Genomic DNA, 26,322 nt, shown 5'->3' on the forward strand with positions numbered 1-26,322 from the left:
CACAGTGAAACTATAGCAGCCTCAAGGAAGCCTCAGATGCTACTAGTTAAAATGTGAAACCTTCGCCTTTCTGGTTTACCAAGTGTTTCCATAACTCACTTGTTAAGCCACAGATAGAGAAGATGCTGTGGCTCCTTTGTGGAAAAATCACTGGCCTTAGGGATAGGCAGACTCAAGTGGGCATGCCAGCCCCACCCCTTATTGCCTGACCTCAAGTAAGTCTCCTGACCTCTCCCAGTCTCCAAGTCCTCACCTGGAAAGTCAGGATAATCAGGGCTGTAGTGAGGATGAAGTTAAGTCTAAGAGGGTAGGGCCAACTCAGTGTTCTGAAACCTGGCACATAAAGGGAAAGAAGCACTGATGCTTATTTTTCTGTCTAAATTGTATCTCAGAGAAACCAAGCAGTTGATGCGGGCAAGTTTTTGGTTTTTTTAAATTGGTAATTTCCAGTTAATAAATGCAGAATGATAAAAATTAGTATTCTTACTGTCCTACAGCCCCTAATGGAATGATGCATCTGTGCAATGGTCAGCAGTGGCAGCTAAGCCAGCAGGGACTTTCTCAGAACTGGATCAGGCTGATGACGCCTGAACACACCCAGCAATCATGACAACTTAGAAACAACCAGACGTGATGTGCCTCCTGAGATGGGGCAAGAGAAGCACACAGCCCCACCTATGCAGTGCTCCTGCCAAAAAGATCAAGCTTGACCTGATCAAGCCTCTTGATGTAACTACCAGTTTATAGGAAATACCAGGGACAGAGGAACAAGTGGAAAAACACCATGAGGCTGCAGTTGGCCAAATCTGGACTGTCGGGCAACTACAGGGCAAATGAACCTGCTTCTTCACTGAATATATGGCAAGAAAAAATAGAGGGAGGAGGAGCTTCCTATTTAAGAGATCTGAGACACTTCAATCAAATACAAAGTGTGGGCTTTATATGAAACCTGATTAGAACAAGTCACCTATTAAAAAAAACACATGGGATAATAGTGAGTGAGAATATTGACTGGATTATTAGACAATATGAAGGAATTATTGGTAAATTTTTAAGTGTGATAATGGTATTAAGGCTGTTATCTTAAAGGTACACATAGAAGTATATACAGATGAAATGATAAAGCACTAGAAATGGCTTTAAAATAATTTAGTGATAGGAGCATGTGTGGAAGAAATGCGGGTAGGTTAAAAGATTAACAAAGCTGGGTGCGGTGACTCATGGCTGTAATCCCCACACTGAGTGGCCGAGGTGGTCGGATCACCTGAGGTCAGGAGTTTGAGACCAGCCTGACCAACATGGAGAAACCCCGTCTCTACTAAAAATACAAAATTAGCTGCGTGTGGTGGTGCATGCCTGTAATCCCAACTACTTGGGAGGCTGAGGCAGGAGAATCGCTTGAACCTGGGAGGTGGAGGTTGCAGTGAGCCAAGATCGTACCATTGCACTCCAGCCTGGGCAACAAAAGTGAAACTCCATCTCAAAAAAAAAAAAAAAAAAAAAAAAAGATGAACAAGACTGTCTGAGAGTTGGTAATTTTTGAAGCTGGGTGATGGGAACACCATTCATTATGCTATTTTCTCTACTCTATGTGGGTTTAAAAATTTCCACTTGGGAAAGAACGAAGATGAGAAAATCATCTGGCACACAGTAGCAGATCAAAAATGATAGCTTAGGGTTACTTTATGATGCAAAAACTGTACTTCAGGGAGATTAAGTAGCTTACCCAAAGTCACACAGAACTGGCAACCATGACCTACCTCTCAGAAAGTCCTAGGCCTGTGTTAGCCCTACTGGACAGCCACAATAATCACAAAAGCAACTAGGTGAAATTGAATTTTTATTCCAAATGACTGTAATATCTAGAAAGGCAGTAGCTAACATTCAAAACAATTTGCTTAAGTGTAAATTAAAAGCAGTTGATTTGCAGGAGAGCAAACAGTGGGGTGATAGCCATGGCACGCTGATAACGTTATATCCAAGAAAGCATAAAATACTCAATGACCTGATATGCAATCTGGATGCAGCATTGGCAGCAAACATAAAAAAAAAAAAAAAAGAAAGAAAGAAAGAAGAGAGGAAAAGAAAAGAAGAAAAAAAAGTCCCACAAAGTCCCAAACCTCAGAAGTTGACATTCACTTAAGAACACAGTGATCAAGACTTTTGGTAGCAAAATTTGCACAGTTCTTAAAACAGGAGTCTTCAAAAGTACTTCTTCAAATTCAAAAGCTAAGAAAACCGAAGAGGGAACAGTTACATGGGCTTAGTGGAGCTGCCACCTGTCATGAAGATGACCATCCGTCCTACTTCCCAGACACAGTGAGAACCGGTGAGCCTGACGAACCTGAAGGAAAAGGCCAGCTGGTGGACGCTGATGCCACGGACATAGAACACACCGGGTCAACTCATCATTGACAGCAAGAGACACAACTATTGTTCCTCCTGGCTGATGCTGAGGCTGCCTTTCTGCACCTCAAGCTCCTCGGCACTGACCATTGATGGGTCAATGGCCGCGTATTTGGTTCCATGGAATTGCAGCAAATGTATCTGTTGAAACGTAGAATCATTATTTTATTTTACTTATTTGTTTATTTATTTTATTTTATTTATTTTCTGAGACAGAGTCTTGCTCTGTCATCAGGCTGGGGTGCAGTGGCACGATCTCAGCTCACTGCAACCTCTGCCTCCTGGGTTCAAGTGATTCTCCTGCCTCAGCCTCCCGAGTAGCTGGGACTACAGGCATGTGCCACTACACCCAGCTAATTTTTGTATTTTTAGTAGAGACAGGGTTTTACCATGTTGGCCAGGATGGTCTTGATCTCTTGATCTCGTGATCTGCCTGCCTCGGCCTCCCAAAGTGTTGAGATTACAGGTGTGAGCCACCACACCTGGCCTATTTATTTATTTTTTGAGCCAGAATGCCACTCTTGTCACCCAGGCTGGAGCGCAACAGTGCAATCTCGGCTCACTGCAACTTCTGCTTCCCAGGTTCATGCAATTCTCCTGCCTCAGCCTCTTGAGCTGGGATTACAGATGCCCGCCACCATGCTCAGCTAATTTTTCTATTTTTAGAAGATGGGGTTTCACCATGTTGGCCAGACTGGTCTTGAACTCTTGACCTCAGGTGATCCGTCTACCTTGACCTCCCAAAGTGCTGGGATTATAGGCCTGAACCATCACGCCCAGCCAGAATCATTGTTTTAAATGGCTGCATTACAGAGCAAAATGTACACTGCCTTCTACAAAAAGTTTGGTAGGAAAAATCACCATAGTAGATAAATGTTTTATACTTCTAAAATTTACAGACTAATACATACTAGAGAAAAGTTGAACAATTTTTTAAAACCACATTTGGGATCTTTGTTCCTCACTCCCTGTGCAGTCTCCCTGAGTCCTGCAGTCTCCTGAGACATCTTAGATGGTGCATGCTCCATGAGGAGATGTCTACCCTTCCCTTCTGCTGCTGTGAGTTAGGTCCTTCCAATCTTCTGCTACTGTGACTAGTGCTGCTATGATGAATATCTCCAGCACCAAGTTTTCCTGTTTAGGATCCTGTCTTCTGCAAGTGGAGGACAGGATCATGGAACGTGACTGGTTTTTTAAGGCTCTTGATTCTTCTTGCCAAATTGCCAGGGCACTCACCCCTCACTGCTATCGTATTATCCACTTAGTTAAGAGTATGAAGGGGTGGTGTTTGTTAGGGTTTTCTTTTAATGCATTAAAATTAGATCAAGAAGTCACTTCACAGGACTCAGATTGACCCCATTTAGGTCTGGTGTCTTGCTCTGATGGAATTCACTGTGTCCAGAGGGCAAGGTCCCATCATGCCAATGGCTATCTCAGTATGTGAATGCAGGCCTCCTGTTCTTGGAAAAGGGATGGTGGGCAGGGAGTCAGTGGGGGATCTCTAATATACCTGTTCAAATTGACCTACAAATTATAAATGTAAACTACTTTTATCAAGTCAATGCTTCATTCCTACAAGGAATTCTATAGTTCCCTGATCCCCTTACTACTCCATTAAAAAAAAGGCTTTATGTTAAAAACATATGTTGGGCTCAGAGTGCTCTGGGTTTCGAGCTAGGCCTTACCTGTACATAAAGATTCACCTCTGCACTTCTGCACAGGTATGGGAAATTGCCTCCTGTTTTAAGGTGAGCTCTCCGGGCATTAGGATACAGCTTGTACATTTCTTCTTTAGCTTCAGTTGAAAGTGCACTCTGATCAAACACCTTTAAAAAAACATAAAGCTTCAGCACCATAGGAAAGATAAAACACACACACACATACACAAAGCTGTAATCCACTGTTTTAATATGTTCTTTTCACATTATGGAAATGCTACCCTAAGCATTCCTTTCTTACTAAGAGACAGTGCTGTGCCCTAGCAGCCTGAGCTACCTTCTACTGCTGATCCCTGGTGACTTCTAACTCCAACCCGAGACATTAGCTACAGATTTTGCTGCAAAGCATGTCCTGCATTCTTTTAGTGGGGGAAATTCTTTTTTTTTTTTCTTTTTTTGAGACGGAGTCTCCCTCTGTCACCCAGGCTGGAGTGCAGGGGTACAATCTTGGCTCACTGCAACCTCCACCTCCTGGGTTCAAGCAATTCTTCTGCCTTAGCCTTCCAAATAGCTGGGATTAATGCACCTACTACCACACCAGCTAATTTCTGTATTTTTAGTAGAGATGGGGTTTCACCATGTTGGCCAGGTTAGTCTCGAACTCCTGACCTAAAGTGATCGGCCCGCCTCGGCCTCCCAAAGGGCTGGGATTACAGGTGTGAGCCACTGCGCCTGGCTGGGGTGGGGGAAAATTCTACCATGAATTTTCTTTCTCCTCAAATATAGCTAAGTAGATTAACAGAATATTAATAGAGAACAATCACCGCAAATGCCAATAAATTTCAAAAAGATCATAAAGTCCCAAAATAACTTTTTACTTTTATTATTAATTTAAAGCAATAACATAAGTCATTTAGGCTCGGTGAAAAAGTTCCAAAAAACTGTAAAGAGTACAAGCTACTCTTTCTTGGGGAAGCCAGTTTGCAGCATATGATTCTAGACGTCTTTCAATACCCATACACATTTATGTTTTTACATGCAGGGAAGTTTTTCAAAAACTAAAAGAAGCAAAAAATAGTGTATACTAAATATACCACACTCCAACTAAATCTTATAGGCTGTTTTCAGTGACCATGAACCCAGGTGATGAGCATGGCTTTGAAGGAAGAGCAGGCAGAGCAAATGCCCTGTGAGGATCATTGAAAAGCTTGTTCTATGTTATGGTAAATATCAGAATGCAGCAATTATGGCAGAGAATGATAAGAAGTTGTTTACATGCTTATAATGGATAATTTCCCTACAAAAGCCAATTATTAAAAATATCTATTATTTGAATTTAGGGACAAATCCATTTATAAGGCAAAACAGTTATATGATTTTTTTTTAAAGTAAGTTGAAACCATAGTGAGATACCAATTCATATCCATTAGGATAAGTATCAACCAAAAAACCAGAAAGAAGTGGCCAGGACATAGAGAAACTGGAACCCTTGTGCATTGTTGGTGGGAACATGAAATGGTACAACCACTGTGGAAGATGGTACAGTGGTTCTTCAAAAAGTATCCAGCAATTCCACTTCAAACTGTATGTCCAAAAGAATTAAAAGTAGGATACATCTACTAGGTACCCATGAAAATAAAAACAAAAAATAATTAAAAAAAATTTTTAAAAAAGTATTAAAAGCAGGAACTCAAATATATATATATATATACACACACATTTTTTTTTTGATAGGGTCTCACTCTGTTGCCCAGGCTGGAGTGCAGTGGCATGACTGAAGCTCACTGCAGCCTTAACCCCCATGGGTTCAGGTGATCCTCCCGCCTCAGCCTCCCAAGTAGCTGGGACCACAGGGATGTGGCACCATGCCCAGCTAATTTTTTTTTTATTATAAGTAGAGATGGGGTCTCCTTATATTGCTTAGACTGGTCTCAAATTCCTGGGCTCAAGCAATCCTCCTGCGTCGGCCTCCCAAAGTGCTGGGATCACAGGCATGAGCCAATGTGTGCGGCCCAAACATATACTTTTATACCAATGTGTAGAGAAGTATTATTCACAATTGCCAAAAACTGAACATAACTAAGTGTCCACTGATGGATGAATGGATAAACAAAATGTGGTATGAACCAACATTGGTTTTATTGGTAGATATTATTCCACTTTAAAAAGAAATGACAGGCTGGGCACGGTAGCTCACACCTGTAATCCCAGCACTTTGAGAGGCTGAGGCGGGCAGATAGCTTGAGCCCCAGAGTTTGAGTCCAGTCTGGGCAACATGGTGAAATTCCATCTCTATAAAAAATTAGCCTGATGTAGTGGTGTGCACCTGTGGTTCCCGCTACTCAGGAGGCTAAGGAGGGAGGATTGTTTGGGCCTGGGAGGCAGAGGTTGCAGTGAACTGAGATTACACCACTGCACTCCAGCCTGGGGAACAGAGTGAGACCCTGTTTCAAAAAAAAAAAAAGAAAGAAATGACATTCTGACACATGCATAACATTTCAAGATATGTCTTGAGAAACATTATGCTAAGTGAAGTAAGCCGCACAACAGGATAAATGTATCATTCCACTTATATGAGGTTCCTAGAATAGGCAAATTCTTACAGACAGAAAAGTAGACTGTTGATTTTCAAAGGCTGGGGGAAAAAGGAAACAGAGAGTTATTGTTTAATGGGTATGTAATTTCTTCTTGGAATGATGCAAATGTTGTGAAAATGGTGGTGGTTGCACATTGTGAATATACTTAATGCCACTGAACTCTGCACTTAAAAATGGTTAAAATGGTGTATGTTTTAATGTATATTTTACCACAGTAAAAAAATAAGCAAGCTTTTGTGCTAATTAGACTATGGAATTCTTGATTCTCTACCCTTGTGAAGTACCTTCTCTTTGCTGCCCAGATATGTAATGGCTAAGGTAAAATATCTACTGATGAGAACAGCAAAAATATACCAAATGGGTAGACTCCCTTGTTCAAATTTATTTTGATTCATGTTTATTTTTCTTTTTTAATAAAAAGAGACAGGGTCTCAATGTGTTGCCCAGGCTGGTCCTGAACTCCTGGACTCAAGCCATACTCCTGCCTCAGCCTCCCAAAGCGCTAGGATTACAGGCATAAGCCACTGTGCTCAGCTTATTTTGATTTCAGTGTTGTTATTCCTGCCAGAAAGAAATCCAAGACAAGCAATAAACAGATTATTTTGGAATTGAGAAAGCTGGAGGATAAAAACAAAAGCCAAGGCAGCACTTGAAGAGGCACATTAAAACTGTCAAATAGTTTTAGAGGGGATCTTGACATGCACATTTAAAAAAGTATAGCAGCTATTTTACTTAAAGGGAAACTTACGTCCATAATGGTTACAGGGATGTCCCGAATTTTATGAGGTTCCACATAAGAATTTTGACAATTCAAGGTAAGTCTTGAAGCCAGTTCGCTCTGACCCAAACTTTCTAGCTGCCGGAAGAAACACAGGTAAAGTTTTTGAAATCATTTTGTTTTTCACATTTACATTAAATCTACAGACAATATTTGTGCTTATAAAGGTGGCATCATCTGTGGTGGGGCCAGAAAAGTCACCAATGAGGAACCACCATGTATGTGAGAGATCATGAACTGGGCTTCTCAGGAGGTGGTGGCATTTTCTGTTCTGGAAACCTGGCCTTCTAAAGCCCTCAACCTACACTGACTACTCCAGCCAGGTGCCTGTGGGCAGCAAGCCAATTCCTACTGCTCAAAGGTGACAGAGACATTTTTTTTTTTTTTTTTTTTTAAGATAAACCTTTAAGGGATCTTAGAGCTAGAAGAGACTTGAGAAATCATCTAGCCCAGCAGTTCCCAAAGGCAAGCCAATGGACCTGGTGCGTCAGATTTACCTGGTGGGTAGAGGAAAAATGTGAAGTAAAAATAGATTCCCAGATCCCATGCCCAGGGATTCCAGATGGAGGGTCTGGTGTGAGGCCTTACAATCTATTTCTGAAAGCTCTCCTAAGTGATTTTGATGAACAGCTGGTGGGACACACTAACGTAGGCAAGCCCTTCCCAGCAACAATTTCTGCTCAGATGTATTAATCTGGAAGACTGCTTAGCAACTACCTCTAACACATATTCAGTGAGACAGATCTATCTTCTGGAACCAAGTAGATGTGAAAATTCCCAATACAATGTGTCCCCACCCCAGTGTCATGATCCTTACCCTGTCTACCATGAAATCAATGGCATCAGCCATCATAGGGTCCACTGGGCCAGATGAAAAGTTTCCAAGAACTATCTTTTTGAGCATAAATGCTGGCATCAGCCAAAAGCTGTAAAACATAGACAAAGACCTTATAATTTAAACTTCCAAGACTACACATGACAAATGTTCATTCAGCATTAAAGCTTTGTATTAGCTTGGGATCTAGATAAAAAGTCCTGATCGCTTCCTCTAAAGAGCTCAGCATCTAGTTTTTATACACTTTCCCAAGCTTCCAAAGAGTTATGGCTTAATATAATTAAACTTTTATTTGAGGATTTAGGATAATTATAAGTGATATTTCAAAATACTTTTACTGAGATAGACATTCTGATAAGACCAAGATTTTATTCTTCTAATTTGCCTTATTTCCAAGGATTAAACTATTTCTTTTGGAAAACTGAGCATTAAGAGAAATATTCTTTCCTTCTGGTTGATATTTCTTATTTATTTATGTATTCCTTCTGGTTGATATTTCTTATTGATTGATTGATTGATTGAGGCGAAGTCTCGCTCTGTTGCCAGGCTGGAGTGTAGTGGTGCGATCTGGGCTTACTGCAACCTCCACCTCCCCGGTTCAAGTGATTCTCCTGCCTCAGCCTCCCAAGTAGCTGGGACTACAGGCACGCGCCACCACGCCTAGCTAATTTTTGTACTTTTAGTAGAGACAGGGTTTTACCATGTTGGCCAGGATGTTCTTCATCTCTTGACCTCGATCTGCCTGCCTTGGCCTCCCAAAGTTCTGGGATTACAGGCATGAGCCACTGCACCCAGCTCAATATTTTCTTTTTATTGATTGATATTTCAAAATAGATTTTAAAATACCAATATGAAAGTTATCGCACCTTCCCAAATTTGCTAACTATTAGATTCAACTTGGCTAATTCAAGGCAAATTGGTATTTATAGATTTGTTTTTTAAAATTATTATTATTATTATTTCAGACATAGTCTCACTCGGTTGCCCAAGTTGGAGCACAGTGGCATAATTTCAGCTCACTGCAACCTCTGCCTCCCAGGGTCAAGCAATTCTCATGCCTCAGCCTCCCGAGTAGCTGGGACTAAAGGTGCGTGCCACCATGCCTGGCTAACTTACGTATTTTTAGTAGAGATGAGGTTTTACCATTTTTGCCAGGCTGGTGGCAAACTCCTGAACTCAAGTGATCCACCCACCTCAGCCTCCCACAGTGCTGGGATCACAGACATGAGACACCACACCTGGCCTCTTTTTATTTTTTAATTTAAAAAATTTGGCCAGGTGTGGTGGCTCATGCCTGTGATCCCAGCACTTTGGGAGGCCGAGGAGGGCAAATCATGAGGTCAGAAGATTGAGACCATCCTGGCTAACATGGTGAAACCCCGTCTCTAAAAAAAAAAAAAAAATAGAAAAAAAAGTTAAAAAAATTTTGAGAGACAGGGTCTTGTTCAGCCCACGCTGAAGTGCAGTGTTATGATCATAGCTCACTGTAGCCTCAAACTCCTGTCCAGTGATCCTTCCACTTTGGCCTTCTGAGTAGTTGGGACTATGGGCTTGCACCACCAGGCCTGGCTAATTTTTAAAACATTTTCTGTAGTGACAGGGTCTTGCTATGTTACCCAGGCTGGTCTAAAACTCCTGGACACTCAAGCAATGCTCCCATCTTTGCCTCCCAAAGTGCTGGGATTACACAACCACTGTGACTGGCCAGATTTTATGGATTTCTATATATAATCTTTAGTTTATATTTATTCCATTAATTTCAACTGTTAAGAGCCATCATGGAGGGTAAACACTAATTTCTCTAAACCTATGATGAATTACTTAGAAGAGTTGCTTCTAATGCTTTTTATCACTGGGACAGTGTTGCTGGAAATTGAGCTTCCCTCAAAAGGACCACTGGGTCACCTTCCAATTAACTTTCTAAGTTCTCTCCCAGCCACAGCACTTTCTTAGCTTTTGAAGGTGATGATGTCTAAGTACATTCTGTTAGGGGTGGACCCTGCTGGCTTTGTTCACTCTTGTATTCCAGTGTGTGGCGCACAGTAAGCACTCAGATACTTGACAAAAAGCAGCTGATGTGCCAGAGCACAAACTGAATGGGGGCTGTCTTGGCCTTCTAACAATTAGAACAGCAATAAAAATCACCAAAAATAATGAGCATTATTTGTGCATTACCTAGACGGGAGGGATTTGTAAGTAGCTAATGTATACAAGAAATTGTTGCATGAGGCCAGGCGTGGTGGCTCATGCCTATAATCCCAGCACTTTGGGAGGCCAAGGCGGGCAGATCACGAGGTCAGGAGATCAAGACCATCCTGGCTAACACGGTGAAACCCCGTGTCTACTAAAAATACAAAAAATTAGCCGGGCATGGTGGCACACCCTGTAGTCCCAGTTACTTGGGAGGCTGAGGCAGGAGAATTGCTTGAACCCGGGACGTGGAGGTTGCAGTGAGTCGAGATGGCACCACTACACTCCAGCCTGGGTGACAGAATGAGACTCCATCTCAAAAAAAAAAAAGAAAAAAGAAATTATTGCATGCTGAGTAACTACTAACATCAGAAAAACTAAAAAATATTCCAGAGTGCAATCTTAAGTAGATGTGAAAACAGTATTTCCCTATACATTATTTGAAAACACTGATCATACAGATGTGTTTAGTCATAGGCTTTTATTTTTGAAATAGGGTCTTGTCTGTCACCCAGACTGGAGTACAGAGGCAAGATCATGACTCATGGCAGCTTTGAACTCTTAGGCTCAAGAAATCCTCCTGCTTCAGCCTCTTGAGTCGCTAGGACTGCAGGTAGGTACCATGGTACCTGGCTAATTTATTATTATTGTTATTATTTGTAGAAACAGGGTCTCATTATGCTTAGGCTGGTGTCAAACTCTTGGCCTGAAGTGATCCTCCTGCTTGGCCTCCCAAAGTGTTGGGAGTACAGATGTGAGCCACCACACCTGGCCACTTGGCTTTTTCTAAGGCTAGAGCCTAGCCTTGCTGGCAATGAAAGAAGTGCACAGTAAGCCAGCTGTATGGCATCACAGATACCTACCGAACCACTTAAAATTATCAAATAAATGAAAGGATGGCAACTAGGAAACAGGTACCCCACTGGCTGTCCCGGAAGCATTTTCACCATTTCTATCTTTCAGAAGAACAGACTACCATCAAGGGTCATGATGTACACAACATGTGTTAACAGACCAAAGTCTCTAATCTTTCCATTTAGAGAACATATCTCAAGGAAATAAACCAGAAAGCGAAAAAAACCCAGTAATTTGTACAAAGATTTACTGTAGAATGTGACGAAGAATTGGGAAAAGCCAAATGCCTAATAAAACTATGTCAGTCAATACTTGGAACTGTTTAAACAAAATAATAAGTGGAATAAACAGAAGATATTAGTTATATAGAAGTACTGAATAGAAAGAGCAAAGTATATGAATGAATATTAAACAAAATTTAAAAATAATTTAGGGTAATAAAAAAATTGAATTTAGAGTTCATTCAATTCTTTCCTTTTGCAAAGGTAATTGTTTCTAATTTTAAAAGTCAAGAAAGAGTCAGGCATGGTGGCTCCTGCCTGTAATCCCAGAACTTTGGGAGGCCAAGGTGGGCAGATCACCTGAGCCTAGAAGTTAGAGACCAGCATGGGTAACATGGTAAAACCCCATCTCTACAAAAAGTATAGAAATTAGCCAGGTGTGGTGCCTCACATGCCTGCCTATAGTTCCAGCTACTTGAGAGGCTGAGGTAGGAGAATCACTTGAGCCTGGGAAATGGAGGCTGCAATGAGCCGTGATTCTACCACTGCACTTCAGCCTGGGTGACAAAGCAAGACTCTGTATCAAAAAAAAAAAAAAAAAAAAGCCAAGGAAGTTGCAGAATATAGAAGTATATATAAGCCTTCCCTTCCTACTATACCAAACACTCAAAATGCAACATTTTCAAAATTTCACTGAACAAAAATAATAATTTTGTTTTTACCTGTTTGCAGTCCAAGTTTGGTTGAAGATAGAGGTGTCACTGAAGGAATTGCAGAGGATGAGGGAATGGACTCTCGGAGATTTGTGAGTGTATTCAGCAAATTTCTGGGCCAAAAAGCCTCCCAAAGAAGCGCCAAAAAGATGAACCTAATTATGAACAAATATAAGGCAGATCCTAAAATACTGATCAATCTTGAACATGAGTATTAAAAGGTCCTTCAATTATCACTAACCACAGAATATAATGTTATCACTAGCCAACAGACTAAAATATTTACAGCAGCTAGAAATTTAGAAAATTTTGTATTTAAATGCAATTTACACACTCCATCAAGATAATACAATTCTGCATCCAAGCTATAAAAGTTAACAAATATTATTCACAGACAAACAAAGCCAAGTCTACTAAAAATACAAAAATTAGCTGGGCATGGTGGTACGTGCTTGTAGTCCTAGCTACTTGGGAGGCTGAGGTGGGAGGATCGCTTGAGCTCAAGAGGTTGAGGCTGCAGTGAACCATGATTGCATCACTGTATTCCAGCCTGGGCAACAGAGTGAAAGCCTGTCTCAAAAAAAAAAAAAAAAAAAGAAAGAAAGAAAAGAAAAACACCCCAAACCACTTAGTGGTTTATGTCTAAGAAAAGTATGATTCAGTAATTCCACCCCTAAATACATACCTAAGAGAACTGAAAACATATGTTGACACAAAAACTTGTACATGAATGTTCATGGCAACATTATTCATGATATCCAAAAGGTAAAAACAACCCAAATGTGCATCAGCTGATGAATAAACAAGACATGGCATATTCATAAAAATATGATTTAGCCATAAAGAGAAACAAAGTATTGATTCAGGCTTCAGCATGAATGAACCTCAAACTTATAATGCTGAGTTTAAAAAGCCAGTTGCAAACACCACATATGATATATTCCACTTATGTAAAATATCTAGAATAGGCAAATTCATAGAGATAAAAAGTAAATTAGGTTGCAGGGCTAGTAGGAGGGAAGATAGGGACTGACTGCTAATGAGTATGACGTTTTTGGCATTTAAAAAATTCTAAAACACTGACTGCGGTGATGGTTGCACATACCTGCGCATATACTGAAAAACACGGAACTGTATACTTAAAGGGTAAATTATATAGTATATGAATTATGTTGTAATAAAGTTATTATTAAAAAATAAAAGAGGGCCGGGCACAGTGGCTCACGCCTGTAATCTCAGCACTTTGGGAGGCCAAGCCAGGCGGATCACTTGAGGTCAGTCTAGCCAACATGGCAAAAGCCCATATTTACTAAAAATACAAAAATCAGCTGGGCATGGTAGCACATACCTGTAATCCCAGCTACTTTGGAAGCTGAGGCAGGAGAATCACTTGAGCCCAGGAGATGGAGGTTGCAGTAAGCCGAGATCATGCCACTGCACTCCAGCCTGGGCAAGAGTGAGACTTTGTCTCAAAACAAAAAAATCGTATGTATGTAATTAGTTTCAGGGTACTCACTTTATCCAATTGTAAATGGTCTAAAAGTTTTCTGAATCCATCACAGAATTCGAGATGGTCCCAATAAACTGGATACTGCAACTGAAACAATAACAATAATTTTTATTTAAAAAATCATAAAAGTAAAAATGTAACTCATATATTTGAAAATTTTAGAACTCAAATAGCAGCATTTCTCATTTGCTCAAGTGCTGCTCCCTATACAAAATATGTAAAAATAAGCTCTCACTTTTTACTAAACTTCATAATTCACATTTTACCAACAGACCAAATTAAAAGAGAATGAAAAGTAAGCACACTCTAAGGATATTATGTGAGTAACAATTTCAATTCATATCAATTTCCTTTCTAAATAGCTGAAAAAGTCTGGGGTTCAAGGATGAATATAGCAGAACCCATCTCAGTAAAAAAATACAGTTTTCTCTTAAATCCAGTTTCATTCAGGATATGGCTCAGGAGAGGTGGAAAGAAAATTTGTTCTAAGGAGAGCTCCCTCTCTTTTTGGTAGCATTTCTTTAAGGCAGTATTCAGTACAGTTGTTCCTCTTCTTTTAAATGACTTAGTTACTCTATTTCATTGTACTTTGGGGTGTTCGTTTGTTTCTTTTTTTTTTTGAGACGGAGTTTCGCTCTTGTTACCCAGGCTAGAGTGCAATGGCGCGATCTCGGCTCACCGCAACCTCCGCCTCCTGGGTTCAGGCAATTCTCCTGCCTCAGCCTCCTGAGTAGCTGGGACTACAGGCACGCACCATCATGCCCAGCTAATTTTCTGTATTTTTAGTAGAGACGGGGTTTCACCATGTTGACCAGGATGGTCTCGATCTCTTGACCTCGTGATCCACCTGCCTAGGCCTCCCTCGCTTGTTTCTTGAGACAGAGTCTCCTCTGTTGCCCAGGTTGGAGTGCAGTGGTGTGATCTCGACTCATGCCACCTCCACCTCCTGGGTTTGAGCAATTATCCTACCTCAGCCTCCTGAGTAGCTGAGATTACAGATGTCCACCACAACACCTGGCTGATTTTTGTATTTTTAGTAGAGATAGGTTTTGCCATGTTGGCCAGGCTAGTCTCGAACTCCTGACTTCAAGTGATCCACCTGCCTTGGCCTCCCAAAGTGCTGGAATTACAGGCGTAAGCCACCACTCCTGGCCTGTTTGTTTTTGTTATTAAAATTCTATTTGTGGGTAAGAATTCCACCATCCCAAGAAAGAATAGAGAACAGATTCTGCCTAACAGAAAGTTTGAGAATTTGAGTCAGACGACAGCCTAAAAGAAAGGGGATGATATTTTCATGGAGTCTTTAATTTATAAATATACATGCCCACACAGGTGACAAAATTATATGCAACTTAATACATACAAACAAATGAGTTCAAGCAGAACTGGGGAAACCTGAATGAGATTGGTAGATTGTAGTAATATCAATATCCTGGTTATGATACTGTACTACAGTTTTGCAAAAGTTTGGTGGAAACTAGGGAAAGTGTAAAAGGGATATTTCTCTGTATTATTTTTTATGGCTGCATGTGAATCTACAATTATAACAATACAAAATTTAAATGAAAAAGACCTGTGCATTTTAACTGCTAGATACTAACAAATATCAAATAAGTTCCAAGACCTCATGGAGTTGAACATGCTGATCAAATCTTGATGACAAACTAATTTTGAAGATGCTGTTGACCTTTTATTGATTCACGATCCTCCTAATGAAACAGGGAAAGCCCACATCAAGAACCTTGAGGGTAAAAAAGAAACATCCAGCCAGAAGGCGAGGCTCTCATGACCTCCTACTGTGGAGTAAGAAACACACTGCTGGACAGCACTCCCGACTGGGATGGGCACCTGCGGGCTGCTCAGTTTCCCCCTCCCTGGCTGATCAACAGGGGTTACCAAAAATGGTGGTGTCATGTCTCAGGCTGCAGAGGGCTGGGATGAGGGCAGTTCCTACCCTTTTCTAGAATGCTGTTCGTGAAGAGGAATGACTGAAAATCTGAACAAGGGAGGATTATGTTGCAGAGACTCAAACATGTCATGTGAAGAATGGTTAAAGAAGTCAGAGAAATTAAGCCAGAGAAGAAAAGACCCAGGAGAAAGGCAGCAGGTGGTGCTGATGGTAACTATTTTCTCAAGTAAGAGACGGGCTGTCAGGAGGAAGAGGAACTGATTCCTTTTGTGTGGCCCCAGTTGGTGGTAACCTCATCTTCTAAGAGAAGAGATGTGACCTGCTTTTTCATCCTTTAAACAGTAAACAAATCATATACTAACAGCAGTACTCCCATTGGGAGTACCACTTACAAGTGAATACTGCAGGTCCTAGAAATGACTGCCAGCTAAAGAGTCTCTTCTTCCTGGGAAATTAGGAGACCAATGTCCTGACCAACCTGTATCGTTACAGTGGAAGCATGCAGAAAAAAAAAAATTGTTACCAGGAAGAGTGCCTTTGCCACACACCCTTCTCCCAGAGAAGACTCAAGAATGATCAGTGGGAAACTAGATTTAGACCAAATTCAGCTTTAAAGTAACAATTAGGAACAAAAAACATCCTAATCAAAAGTTAACATACGAGCTAATTAATGAACTTCACCTACATATCAAACGATTTACAAGAAAAGCCAGCTTTTCAGTCACTTGTATGTTGGCAAATCCCTTCGTTGTCTAATATTCTGTGCCTGACGAACCTGGAAACAGTGTTGTGATAAAATGAGGATCAGAGCCAGGAGATGGAGCTCGGTTTCTCTCTCCACCACTTACTGGCTGTGTAAGCCAGACCTCAGTTTCCTCATTTGTAAACAAGGACGATGCTTCCTACCACTCCGAATTGAGAGAAGAGCATCAGGAGAGAATACATGAAAACGCTGGCCATAGAGAGGCTGCCAATAGAGGTGTGTTCCCTCTGAATCTCTTGTGACTGTGGACTCACACCAGCCTTCTTCAAAACGCTTCATCTCACATTTTAAAATAGGCAAACAGTATCTTTCCTCAATTAAAAAAAAAATACCCATTTCTAGCTGATCAGAGACAGAAGAACACACACATACACACATACACACACAAACACAAAATATGGGTCTGAATTTTAATACCGTATCAGTAATACTTACAGCAATAACCCGGTAACCCCATCCCGTCAGAGCCAAAATCTGCCGGAAAAAGACATCTGCAGTTCCACTGACAGGAGGCAGGAATATTAGAGGACACCTGATACTTCGGGGACCTGCGTCATAGAGCGACCATATCTTACTGTCATCATCATCTACGATAATCTGGAGGGAAAGTTAGAAGAAAAAAGTGGAAAACCTTATAAATTTGCTTTTTATGTTACATTTCACTGACAATTTTAACAGTACTGCCTTGTGTGTTACAAGGTAACCTGGAGCTCACACCAGATTAGCATACATGACAAACTCCTCTGATCTCCTTTTCTTTCCTCAGGGCCAAAATATTATTCCACAAAACTACTTTATAATTCTTCAAAGGGCTGGTGCTTCTCTCAGTTTCTTTTCTTTTCTTTTTTTTTGAGACAGAATCTCGCTCCATCACCCAGGTTGGAGTGCAGTGGTGCAATCTTGGCCCACTGCAACCTCTGCCTTCCAGGTTCAAGCGATTCTTGTGCCTCACTCAGCCTCCAATGTATCTGCCTGCCTTGGCCTCCCAAAGTGCTAAGATTACAGGCGTGAGCCACCGTGCCTGGCCACTTCTCTGTTTCTAACTTTCCTCTCTAACCATGACAATAGGAAGAAATCTATTTTGCTTGACATGAAACAGTAAACTCTATACAAGGCATCTTATTTCTTCCCACATTTCTGGTTGTGTGTGTGTGAGAATGTGTCTGTACAAGGAGGGCAGTTTGCAGTCATTCTGCAGTGCTGGCCCAGAGGAATGGCTGGGATCTGCAGGGTCAGAATACGAACAGAGGAGCTGATGGGGAGACAAGTCTCCTAGCTCCTGTCTCTATCCATCTGGGTAGGTGGGTAGAGACAGCAACAACTCAAGAGATGCTTCAGGAGCCTCATCTAGACCAAGCCTTTGGGGAGTTGTGGGGGAGACTTCTGCCACAGAAGGGGAAAGAGGCAGGTCTATGTGTCACTCCCCTGGGAGAATACTTCAAACCAGTAGGGATTAGGGAGTGGCACAGAGAGAAACTGGCTTTGTAACCTTTCAAAGATTACAGCAGCTCTTTGAAAAGCAGGTAGGGAGGAGGAACGTAATCAGAAACCTTTCCAACTGAGTGGTTCTTGACTCAACATGATGGGGAAATAATGAGTGTTAGAAGAGCTAAGGAGGCTGGGCGAGGTGGCTCACACCTGTAATCCCACCACTTTGGGAGGCCAGGTGGGCAGATCACCTGAGGTCAGAAATTTGAGACCAGCCTGGCCAACATGGTGAAACCCCATCTCTACTAAAAATACAAAAATTACCTGGATGTGGTAGTATGTATCAGTAATCCCAGCTACTGGGGAGGCTGAGGCAGGAGAATTGCTTAAACCCAGGAGGCAGAGGTTGCAGTGAGCCGAGATCTGGCCACTGCACTCCAGCCTATGCAACAGAGCAAGATTCTGCCTCAAAAAACAAACAAAATGAAAAACAAACAAAAAAAAAAGGTCAGCATGGTGGCTCATGCCCGTAATCCCAGCCCTTTGGAGGCTGAGGTGGGCAGATCACAAGGTCAAGTGATCAAGACCATTCTGGCCAACATGGTGAAACCCATCTCTCCTAAAAATACAAAAATCGGTTGAGCATGGTGGCATGCGCCTAGTCCCAGCTACTCAGGAGGCTGAGGCAGGAGAATCGCTTGAACCCAGCAGGCGAAGGTTGCAGTGAGCAGGGACCACGCCACTGCACTCCAGACTGGCGACAGAGCGAGACTCTGTCTTAAAAAAAAAAAAAGAAATGTTGAGGGCCAGGCGTGATGGCTCATGCCTGTAATCTCAGTGCTTTTGGGTGGCAAATGGCAGGACTGCTTGAGGCCAGGAGTTCAAGACCAACTTGGGCAACATAGCAAGACACCATCTCTATGAAAAAAGAAAAAATCAGCCATGTGTGGTGGTACACACCTATAGTCCCAGCTGCTTGGGAGGCTGAGACACAACAATTGCTTGAGCCCGGGAGTTCAAGGTTGCATTGAGCTATATGATCACATAGCACTCCAGCCTGAGCAACAGAGGTAAATCCTGTCTCTTAAAAAAAAAAAAAAAAGGGCAAGCTGAAGCAACTCAAATGCTCAGCGGAGAGTCTGGCAGATGTTAAGTGTTCTAGAAGTATTAGCTATTATTATTATTCACTGCATTCTAGTTTAGTTTTTATTTTCTCTGACTTTTGGTGGTATTTAGAAAAGCACATTAACTGCTTAAACATTTGCCAATGCAAATCAGTATTTATTTTACTTTTGTATTAAAAAAAAATCAAGGCCTCCAGCCTCTTTTTTCTGAGAGCTCCTCATTAGCAGGGCTATGGACTCCACAGTGTCACTCTGTGGGTGGCAGCACACTAGCCAGGGTCACTGGCATCACTAGGAGCAGACAAATGGAGCAAGGCAAAGTCTAGAGAGACCTAACAGTTCCCTTTGGACTTCCCCAGGTTATAGATGGTGACAATGTATCTCACACTCATGTTCTTGCCTGTGTATTTTGCCACTCACATTTTTACTTTACTTTTTTTTTTTTTTGACACAGTCTGGCTCTGTCACCCAGGCTGGAGTGCAGTGGCACGATCACAGCTCACTGCAGCCTTGACTTCCTGGGCTTAAGCAATCCTCCTATCTCAGCCTCCTGAGTATCTGGGACTACAGGTGTGCACCAACAAGCCCAGTTAATTTTGTCAAGTTTGTAAAGATAGGGGCTCATCATATTACCCAGGTTGGTCTGAAACTCCTAGGCTCAAGCAATCCTCCTGCCTCAGCCTTCCAAAGTGCTGGGATTATAGGCACATACCACCATGCCTGGCTAATTTTTTCATTTTTTTAAATAGAGAAAGGGTCTCGCTATGTTGCCTAGGCTGATCTCAAACTCTTGGCGTCAAGTGATCCTCCTACCTAGGTCTCCAAAGTGCTAGGATTACAGGTGTGAGCCATCACAAACAGCTGCAAATGATCTTAAGATCACAGTATTCTAATACTTCTGCAAGGGAATTAGCAAAGATTTTATTCTACTCAGTGACTTGAACTGCCTTTATCTAGTGTGATCCCTAAATATCTGGGATTAATATAGGATGCAAAGTTAACACTCAACTGCAATGTGAGTGTTTAGGGTTTTCAAACATCCCAGGAAAATAAAGCTTCCAGAGATGACTATGGCAGAATGAGTATGTCATTGCAAACAGAGTCTCTATAATGTGACCCCAGTCTTAAATCTGAGGAACAGGAAATAATCTGACTGTACTTGCTATGTAGTTGCTGTAAACTTTCCACTAAACTATAAAGAAGAGCACACACATACCTGCTTGCTTGAATACGTAAGCAATTATAAAAAATGAGTACAGGCTGGGCATGGTGGCTCACGCCTATAAGTCCAGCACTTCGGGAGGCAAGGCAGGCGGATCGTTTGTGGTCAGGAGTTTGGGACCAGCCTGGCCAACATGGTGAAATTCTGCCTCTACTAAAAATATAAAAATTAGCCAGGCATGGTGCTGGGCACCTGTAATCCCAGCTACTTGGGAGACTGAGGAGGATCACTTGAACCTGGGAAGCAGAGGTAACAGTGAGCCGAGATCGTGCAGTGCACTGCACTCCAGCCTGGGTGCCAGAGCGAGACTCCATCTCAAAAATAAACAAATGAATGAATAAATAAATGAATGAATGAATGAATAAATAAAATGAGTACAGTTATACCTGCTTTCATTCTTCACTCTAAAATGAGTCTCAAAAGTTGACTGTACTTGAACTTCACCCTCTGCAACCCAGAGTCATGATACTTGGCAGTAACCTTTACTCTCAAACACTACTAAGACATGATATTTAAATCACACACAAAAACAATACAAGATTTTGCAAATAAGAGGTGTCGTAAAACCATACATACCTTTTTAAGGGGAACTGAACCTCTAAACCAGTTATAATCAGGAGAGACTTTAATTTCTCCCATGATTAGCTGAAATGGAGGTTAACCCTGAAATAAAAGCATGTGATATTTCACGTCAAGAATTCATGTTTACATCAGAACTAAATGTATAGTCTGATCTAGCTATACCAACAACACTTTAAAAAGGAAAATCAAGGAATCTGGCAAACTACAGAAAACAATTTGGTGAAATACTACAATCACAGAATCAGAAGGTCTCTCTTTTTTTTCTTTCTTTCTTTCTTTTTTTTTTTTTTGAGACAGGGTCTTACTCTTGTTGCCCAGGCTGGAATGCAATGGCATGATCTTGGCTCACTGCAACTTCCACCTCCCAAGTTCAAATGATTCTTCTGCCTCAGCCTCCCGAATAGCTGGAATTACAGGCACCCGCTACCACGCCCAGCTTATTTTTGTGTTTTTAGTAGAGTCGGGGTTTCACCATGTTGGCCAGGCTGGTCTCAAACTCCTGACCTCAGGTGATCTTCCCGCTTTGGCCTCCCAAAGTGCTAGGATTACAGGCGTGAGTCACCAGGCCCCCCCACCAGAAGGGCTCTTAAACAAATTATTCTAACACCCTTAGTTCTTCCAGAAGAGAAATCTGGTCTAGAAAATTTAAATGACTTACCTGAGACCACATAGCAATGCTAGGACCAGATGTGAGACAGCCTTTTCTGACACCATACTTCCTGTCTTAGTTCTCAACTGCAGTGCCATCAGCTATCTTTTGACATTACCTTAAGAATCCATTTAATAAAGATGCTCCTGTCTGATTATAGGGAATAGTCCATGCTAGAGAAAGGAGTTTATGTTTTTTAATTTTTGAGACAGAGTTTTGCCCTGTTGTCCAGGCTAGAGTGCAGTGGCACAGTCACAGCTCACTGCAGCTTTGACTTCTGAGGCTCAAGCACTTATCCCAACCTCAGCCTCCTGAGTAGCTGAGCCAATGAGCACACACCACCACGACAGGCTAATTTTTTATTTTTGTAGATATGAAGGTCTCGCTATGTTGCCCATGCTGGTTTTGAATTCCTGGGCTCAAGCAATCCTCCCATCTTGCCTCCCGAAGTGCTGGGACTACAGGTGGGAGCTACCACACTCACCCTAGAGAAAGAAGTTTAAATTAAGCCTGCTTCCTGATAAATTCACAGTACACTGTAAGTCTAACTGTAATGGAACATAACTTCAGAAATTCACATGTAGTTCTTAATACAAAATACAGGCAAATTTGCCTGTATCTTATCAATGTGATTAAGTTATACAATGTCCCCTGAAAGATCTATAATGTAAACTTGAAGGCACTATAACTAGCAACAAAATGAAACATTTGCCTTTAGGAAAAAATGTGTAGTCTTTGTTGTGAGCTTAGTGACTTCCAGTTTTCCTAGCTCTGTGACCTTAGATAAGTCATGATCCTTTTTGGGTTTGTTTTCTCTTCTATGACTCCCAGGTTCAAGTGAACCACTGTGTCTCCAAAGCTTAGAACAGAGCTTGGCACATAGCAGGCATTATCTGTTGATTTCTAAACCTGGCATCTGTGAGCTTTGGCCTAGCTGAACATCTTCAACTAAAAGGCTGCCCCCTCTTTGCTCAGGCATCTGTGCTATGTCATAACAGGAAACTGAAATTATAGTACCCTGTTGCAGATTCTTATTGCCAAGTGAGGAAATTCCACCTGGAAGGATTCAAATATTTGCTTTGTACTACCTCCTCTACCTCAAGAGCAAGCCTTGATCCTAGCAGGGCTAAGATGAGGTGAGACTCCAGGACCTAACTCCCGGGCTGACTCTGAACTGTCATTTCAGAGGGAGTTCTCTGGACTGGCAAGGAACAGGGGATTCTAAACTCAAAGGACTCGGTGGCCCTCAAGATCTGTTCCCTCAGGAACAGACAGCCCTCAGTAGACTCAACTGTGACCTTGGAGATGTACTAAGCTGAACCCCAAGGAAACAGTAGATGTAGACATTCCAATGCTAAACTTGGTTTACAACCTTGACATTGTAATAATGGTCTCTTCTCTCAAAGCTAAAATGGCACTTTTAGAGAAGTTTGTTAAAATCGTAAGTTGCTTTTAAGTACCAAGAAAATCATCAGCCAGTCTTATGCTAAAAATCAGTGTGTATAAATATAGTTATTAATATTGAATAAAGAAAATAATTCTTTGCATATCCATTTTATCTTAAATACTAATATGTTAAGGCCAGGTCAGTGGCTCACGCCTGTAATCCCAGCACTTTGGGAGTCCAAGGCAGGCAAATCACAAAGTCAGTAGTTTGAGACCAGCCTGGCTAACAGAGCAAAACTCCGTCTCTACTAAAAATACAAAAATTAGCTTGGTGTGGTGGTGTGCACCTATAGTCCCAGCTACTTGGGAGGCTAAGGCAGGACAATTGCTTGAACCCGGGAGGCAGAGGTTGCAGGGAGCCAAGATCGCACCACTGCACTCCAGCCTGGGTGACAGAGCAAGACTCCATTTCAAAAAATAGTAATAATAATAATAATGTTAAAAAAATCTTGCTGGGTGTGGTGGCTCACACCTGTAATCCTAGTACTTTGGGAAGCCCAGGCAGGTGGATCACCTGAGGTCAGGAGTTCAAGATCAGCCTGACCAACATGGCAAAATCCCATCTCTACTGAAAATACAAAAAAAATGAATCAGGCCTACTGGTAGATGCCTGTAATCCCAACTACTCAGGAGGCTGAGGCAGAAGAATCGCTTGAACCTGGGAGGTGGAGGTTGCAGTGAGCTGAGATTGTACCATTGTGCCCCAGCCTGGGCGATGGAGTGAGACTCCATCTCAAAAAAAAAAACAAGCCATTTTAACTATAGGCTTTCTCTAAGCTGATTATAACTTTTAATTGAAAGGAACTAGCACATATATTTAATTCTGGAATATTTTCTACCTGGGCAGACTTGAAATACTCCTATATCATCTAAATACTTCTTAATGGAGACATTTCCTAGTATTGCATTATTAGAAACAATCTATTCTAAAGGAAAGAAAAAAACATGTTTAGCAAATAACATCTACTCAACAGATTTATAAAACACCTTAGCAAACTAAAACCAGAAAGTGTGTTTCTAGAGTCACCAAACAGGATAAAATAAATCATTCATAGCTTTGGCATCACTTGCAATGTACAAACGAAACCACCATACAAATACACACATACACAGGCGCACATATTCACGGAGTCGTCTCTTCTTTTCTATAGCAGTTTAAGTAGAAAGATGTTCCTTACCAATAGTCTTCAGAGTAATTCACAGCCACCTCAGTATGCCAATGTGTTATAAGTAATCTTGAAAGATGGAGAGATTCCACCCCGCTGTGACTAAATTTCTGTAGTCACAAGTGATTTTAACACTTGTGCTAGTTTGGCAGTACATGAAAGGTAAAATGGATACCAAATGTTGCATCTGACCAACTGACGTCTAAGTGAAAAAAGCTCACTGCTGCAAAGGGAAAGCAGCTGTGAATGGTATGAATAGAAAAGTTTGTTCTCCTAGCTTAATTTCATCCACCACAGGGTGATATTTTTCCAAGTCATAAGAGGAATATTCTGTATATGGCAAAGAAGGTTAACTGAGATTGTGATCAAACTGATCAGTACTGAATAAGAAAGAATGTGGACTGTGAGCTCAAAACTGATTTGATCTCTCATGATTTTGTTTTTCACAAAAACAAAAGCACCTGTTCATGCTGGTGGGAAAAGGGCCAAGAGATAAGCCTTAACCTTGCCTAAGGAAATCCCTCTTTAGGGTGTGATCTGGACTCCCAGTCTTCTCTGTCCTTTCTGCCGCTGGACAATAAAAACTGCCAGTTGTGGCTGGGTGCTGTAATCCCAGCACTTTGGGAAGCCAAATCGGGTGGATCACCTGAGGTCAGGAGTTTGAGACCAGCCTGGCCAACATGGTGAAACCCCATCTCTACTAAAAATACAAAAATTAGCTGGGCACGGTGGCGGCACCTGTAATCCCAGCTATTCAGGGGGAGGCTGAGGCAGGAGAATCACTTGAACCCAGGTGTCGGAGGTTGCAGTGAGCCTAGATTGTGCTACTGCACACCAGCTTGGGTGACAGAGCAAGACTCCATCTCAAAAACAAAAAACAAAAAAAACCCCAAAACAACAACTGCCAGTTGTGACTATGCCCCTATCCCTCAGGGCTTCAACAGAATCTACCACTTTAAAGCCAACAAAAATCACCTTTACCAACGTTTAAATCACATAAGGAGCTTAACTAGTCAGAGGTTTCTGCTACTTTATTTCAATCTATAGTTGACGTACATTATGGACAATCCGTGATTATTAATACCAGCCATAACAAAATATTAGAAGCTGAGAGTCTCTGGGTGATGCAACTGGTTTTTTAATGCACGTCTCCGTCCCTCACCACAGAAGTACATAGCAATTCTTTTCTTAGATCTCTTCAGAGGAGATCTATCCCTCTTTTCTTCAGGAATCTATTGCATTATCTCTAAACCTCACGGGAGGAAAAGCTGCCTACCTGACATCTGTGCCATCTCTTCTCATGCTCTTGGTATAGAAGCTTTTGGAATCTGGACACAGCTATTAAGTTACTCCTGTTTGTTGAATCTTTGTGCCAAAAGGAGCTGAACCATTGTAAGTGGAGACAAAGCAGCAGCATAAATGTCTAACTTGTAACTCCCCAGGAAAACGAGAAAAGGAAAAATGAGACGCTCCGGCCCTGCTCCGTTCCTCATCCCCGGTTTACAAACCTCACACCTGGCCCATACTCAGCAACGACAAAGACATCTGTCACTTTCAGACCGAGGTGCTGTCTCCAAAATTACTGGCCTCTGTTCAGAGTTCTTAAAAGTTTGCTGGGGAAAAAAAAATGTTCCTGGGCTGCAGTCGTGTAGCCCCAGGATGGGTTTACAGGAGGATGCCCCGGTTAAGCCCTCTGCCGCCTCCACCTCCCGCTGGAAACTCGCACACAGCTCTCCGCCAGTCCCATCGGTGACAGCCGCACAAAGGCAGGGTCACAAGCACACTGACCACCCCACAGCCCAGACTGGGCCTCAGACACACACTCACAAGGGCATGTGATCACGTGCATGGTCACATGGACCGGCCCACTCAGATCACACTCACAAAGTCACAACAGAAGCAGTCGCGCTCTACACACACACTACAGCCTCGCACACCCACCCACACAGCCGCTTGCTTCCCAGGGCTTCGCCACCCTCACCTGCCGTGGCCGCCCCCACGTCCCTTCCCCGCCTCCTGGAGGCCGCTCTTCTCTCCAGTACGAGCGCGGGCCGTGGAGGCGGCTGGGCCCGGGTAGAAGCAGGCAGCTGAGCGCTCGGGACTCGCGGGCGGTGCGGAACGCGCCGGAGGCCTGCCTCTGAGGGGCGGGGCGCGAGGCCCAGCGAGCTTGGGCCAGCGCGCTCCCTCCTCCCGAACCGCCGCTCAGCTGGCGCGAGACTGCCGCTTCCGGGTTCGGAGGGGGCGGGGCCACGTCGCGAGGAAGGGGCGGG

At 42.3% G+C, this 26,322-nt stretch overlaps 2 protein-coding genes across 8 annotated transcripts in view; one reads left to right on the forward strand and one right to left on the reverse strand.

The window, feature by feature from the left end:
* Positions 1–6,904, forward strand: part of ANKDD1A (ankyrin repeat and death domain containing 1A) — a 46,701-nt gene extending 39,797 nt beyond the window's left edge. Inside the window, exon 17 of the mRNA XM_064361420.1 lies at positions 498–6,904. The gene's annotated coding sequence lies outside the window, so the exon portion shown is untranslated. The remainder of the gene's footprint in view (positions 1–497) is intronic.
* SPG21 (SPG21 abhydrolase domain containing, maspardin) lies at positions 1,828–26,274 on the reverse strand. 7 transcript variants are annotated; one of them, XM_064361422.1, is made up of 10 exons: positions 25,561–26,000; positions 25,329–25,434; positions 20,786–20,872; positions 16,871–17,032; positions 13,770–13,850; positions 12,263–12,408; positions 8,257–8,365; positions 7,410–7,517; positions 4,092–4,232; positions 1,828–2,547 (listed from the first exon to the last, which is right to left on the reverse strand). In XM_064361422.1, the coding sequence occupies exons 3-10, from the start codon at positions 20,846–20,848 to the stop codon at positions 2,431–2,433; spliced, it is 927 nt and encodes a 308-aa protein (XP_064217492.1). In that variant the 5' UTR covers positions 20,849–20,872; positions 25,329–25,434; positions 25,561–26,000; the 3' UTR covers positions 1,828–2,430. The 7 variants fall into 7 exon arrangements, with proteins under 7 accessions (XP_064217492.1, XP_064217496.1, XP_064217495.1 ...); XM_064361426.1 differs by lacking the exons at positions 25,329–25,434; positions 25,561–26,000 and adding an exon at positions 26,034–26,274; XM_064361425.1 differs by lacking the exon at positions 25,329–25,434 and having other exon boundaries at positions 25,568–26,000.
* Between the last annotated feature and the right edge of the window lie 48 nt (positions 26,275–26,322).

The sequence above is a fragment of the Aotus nancymaae genome, unplaced genomic scaffold (assembly GCF_030222135.1).
Source record: "Aotus nancymaae isolate 86718 unplaced genomic scaffold, 86718_ANA_hifiasm-v0.15.2.pri h1tg000041l, whole genome shotgun sequence".
Classification (NCBI taxonomy): domain Eukaryota; kingdom Metazoa; phylum Chordata; class Mammalia; order Primates; family Aotidae; genus Aotus; species Aotus nancymaae.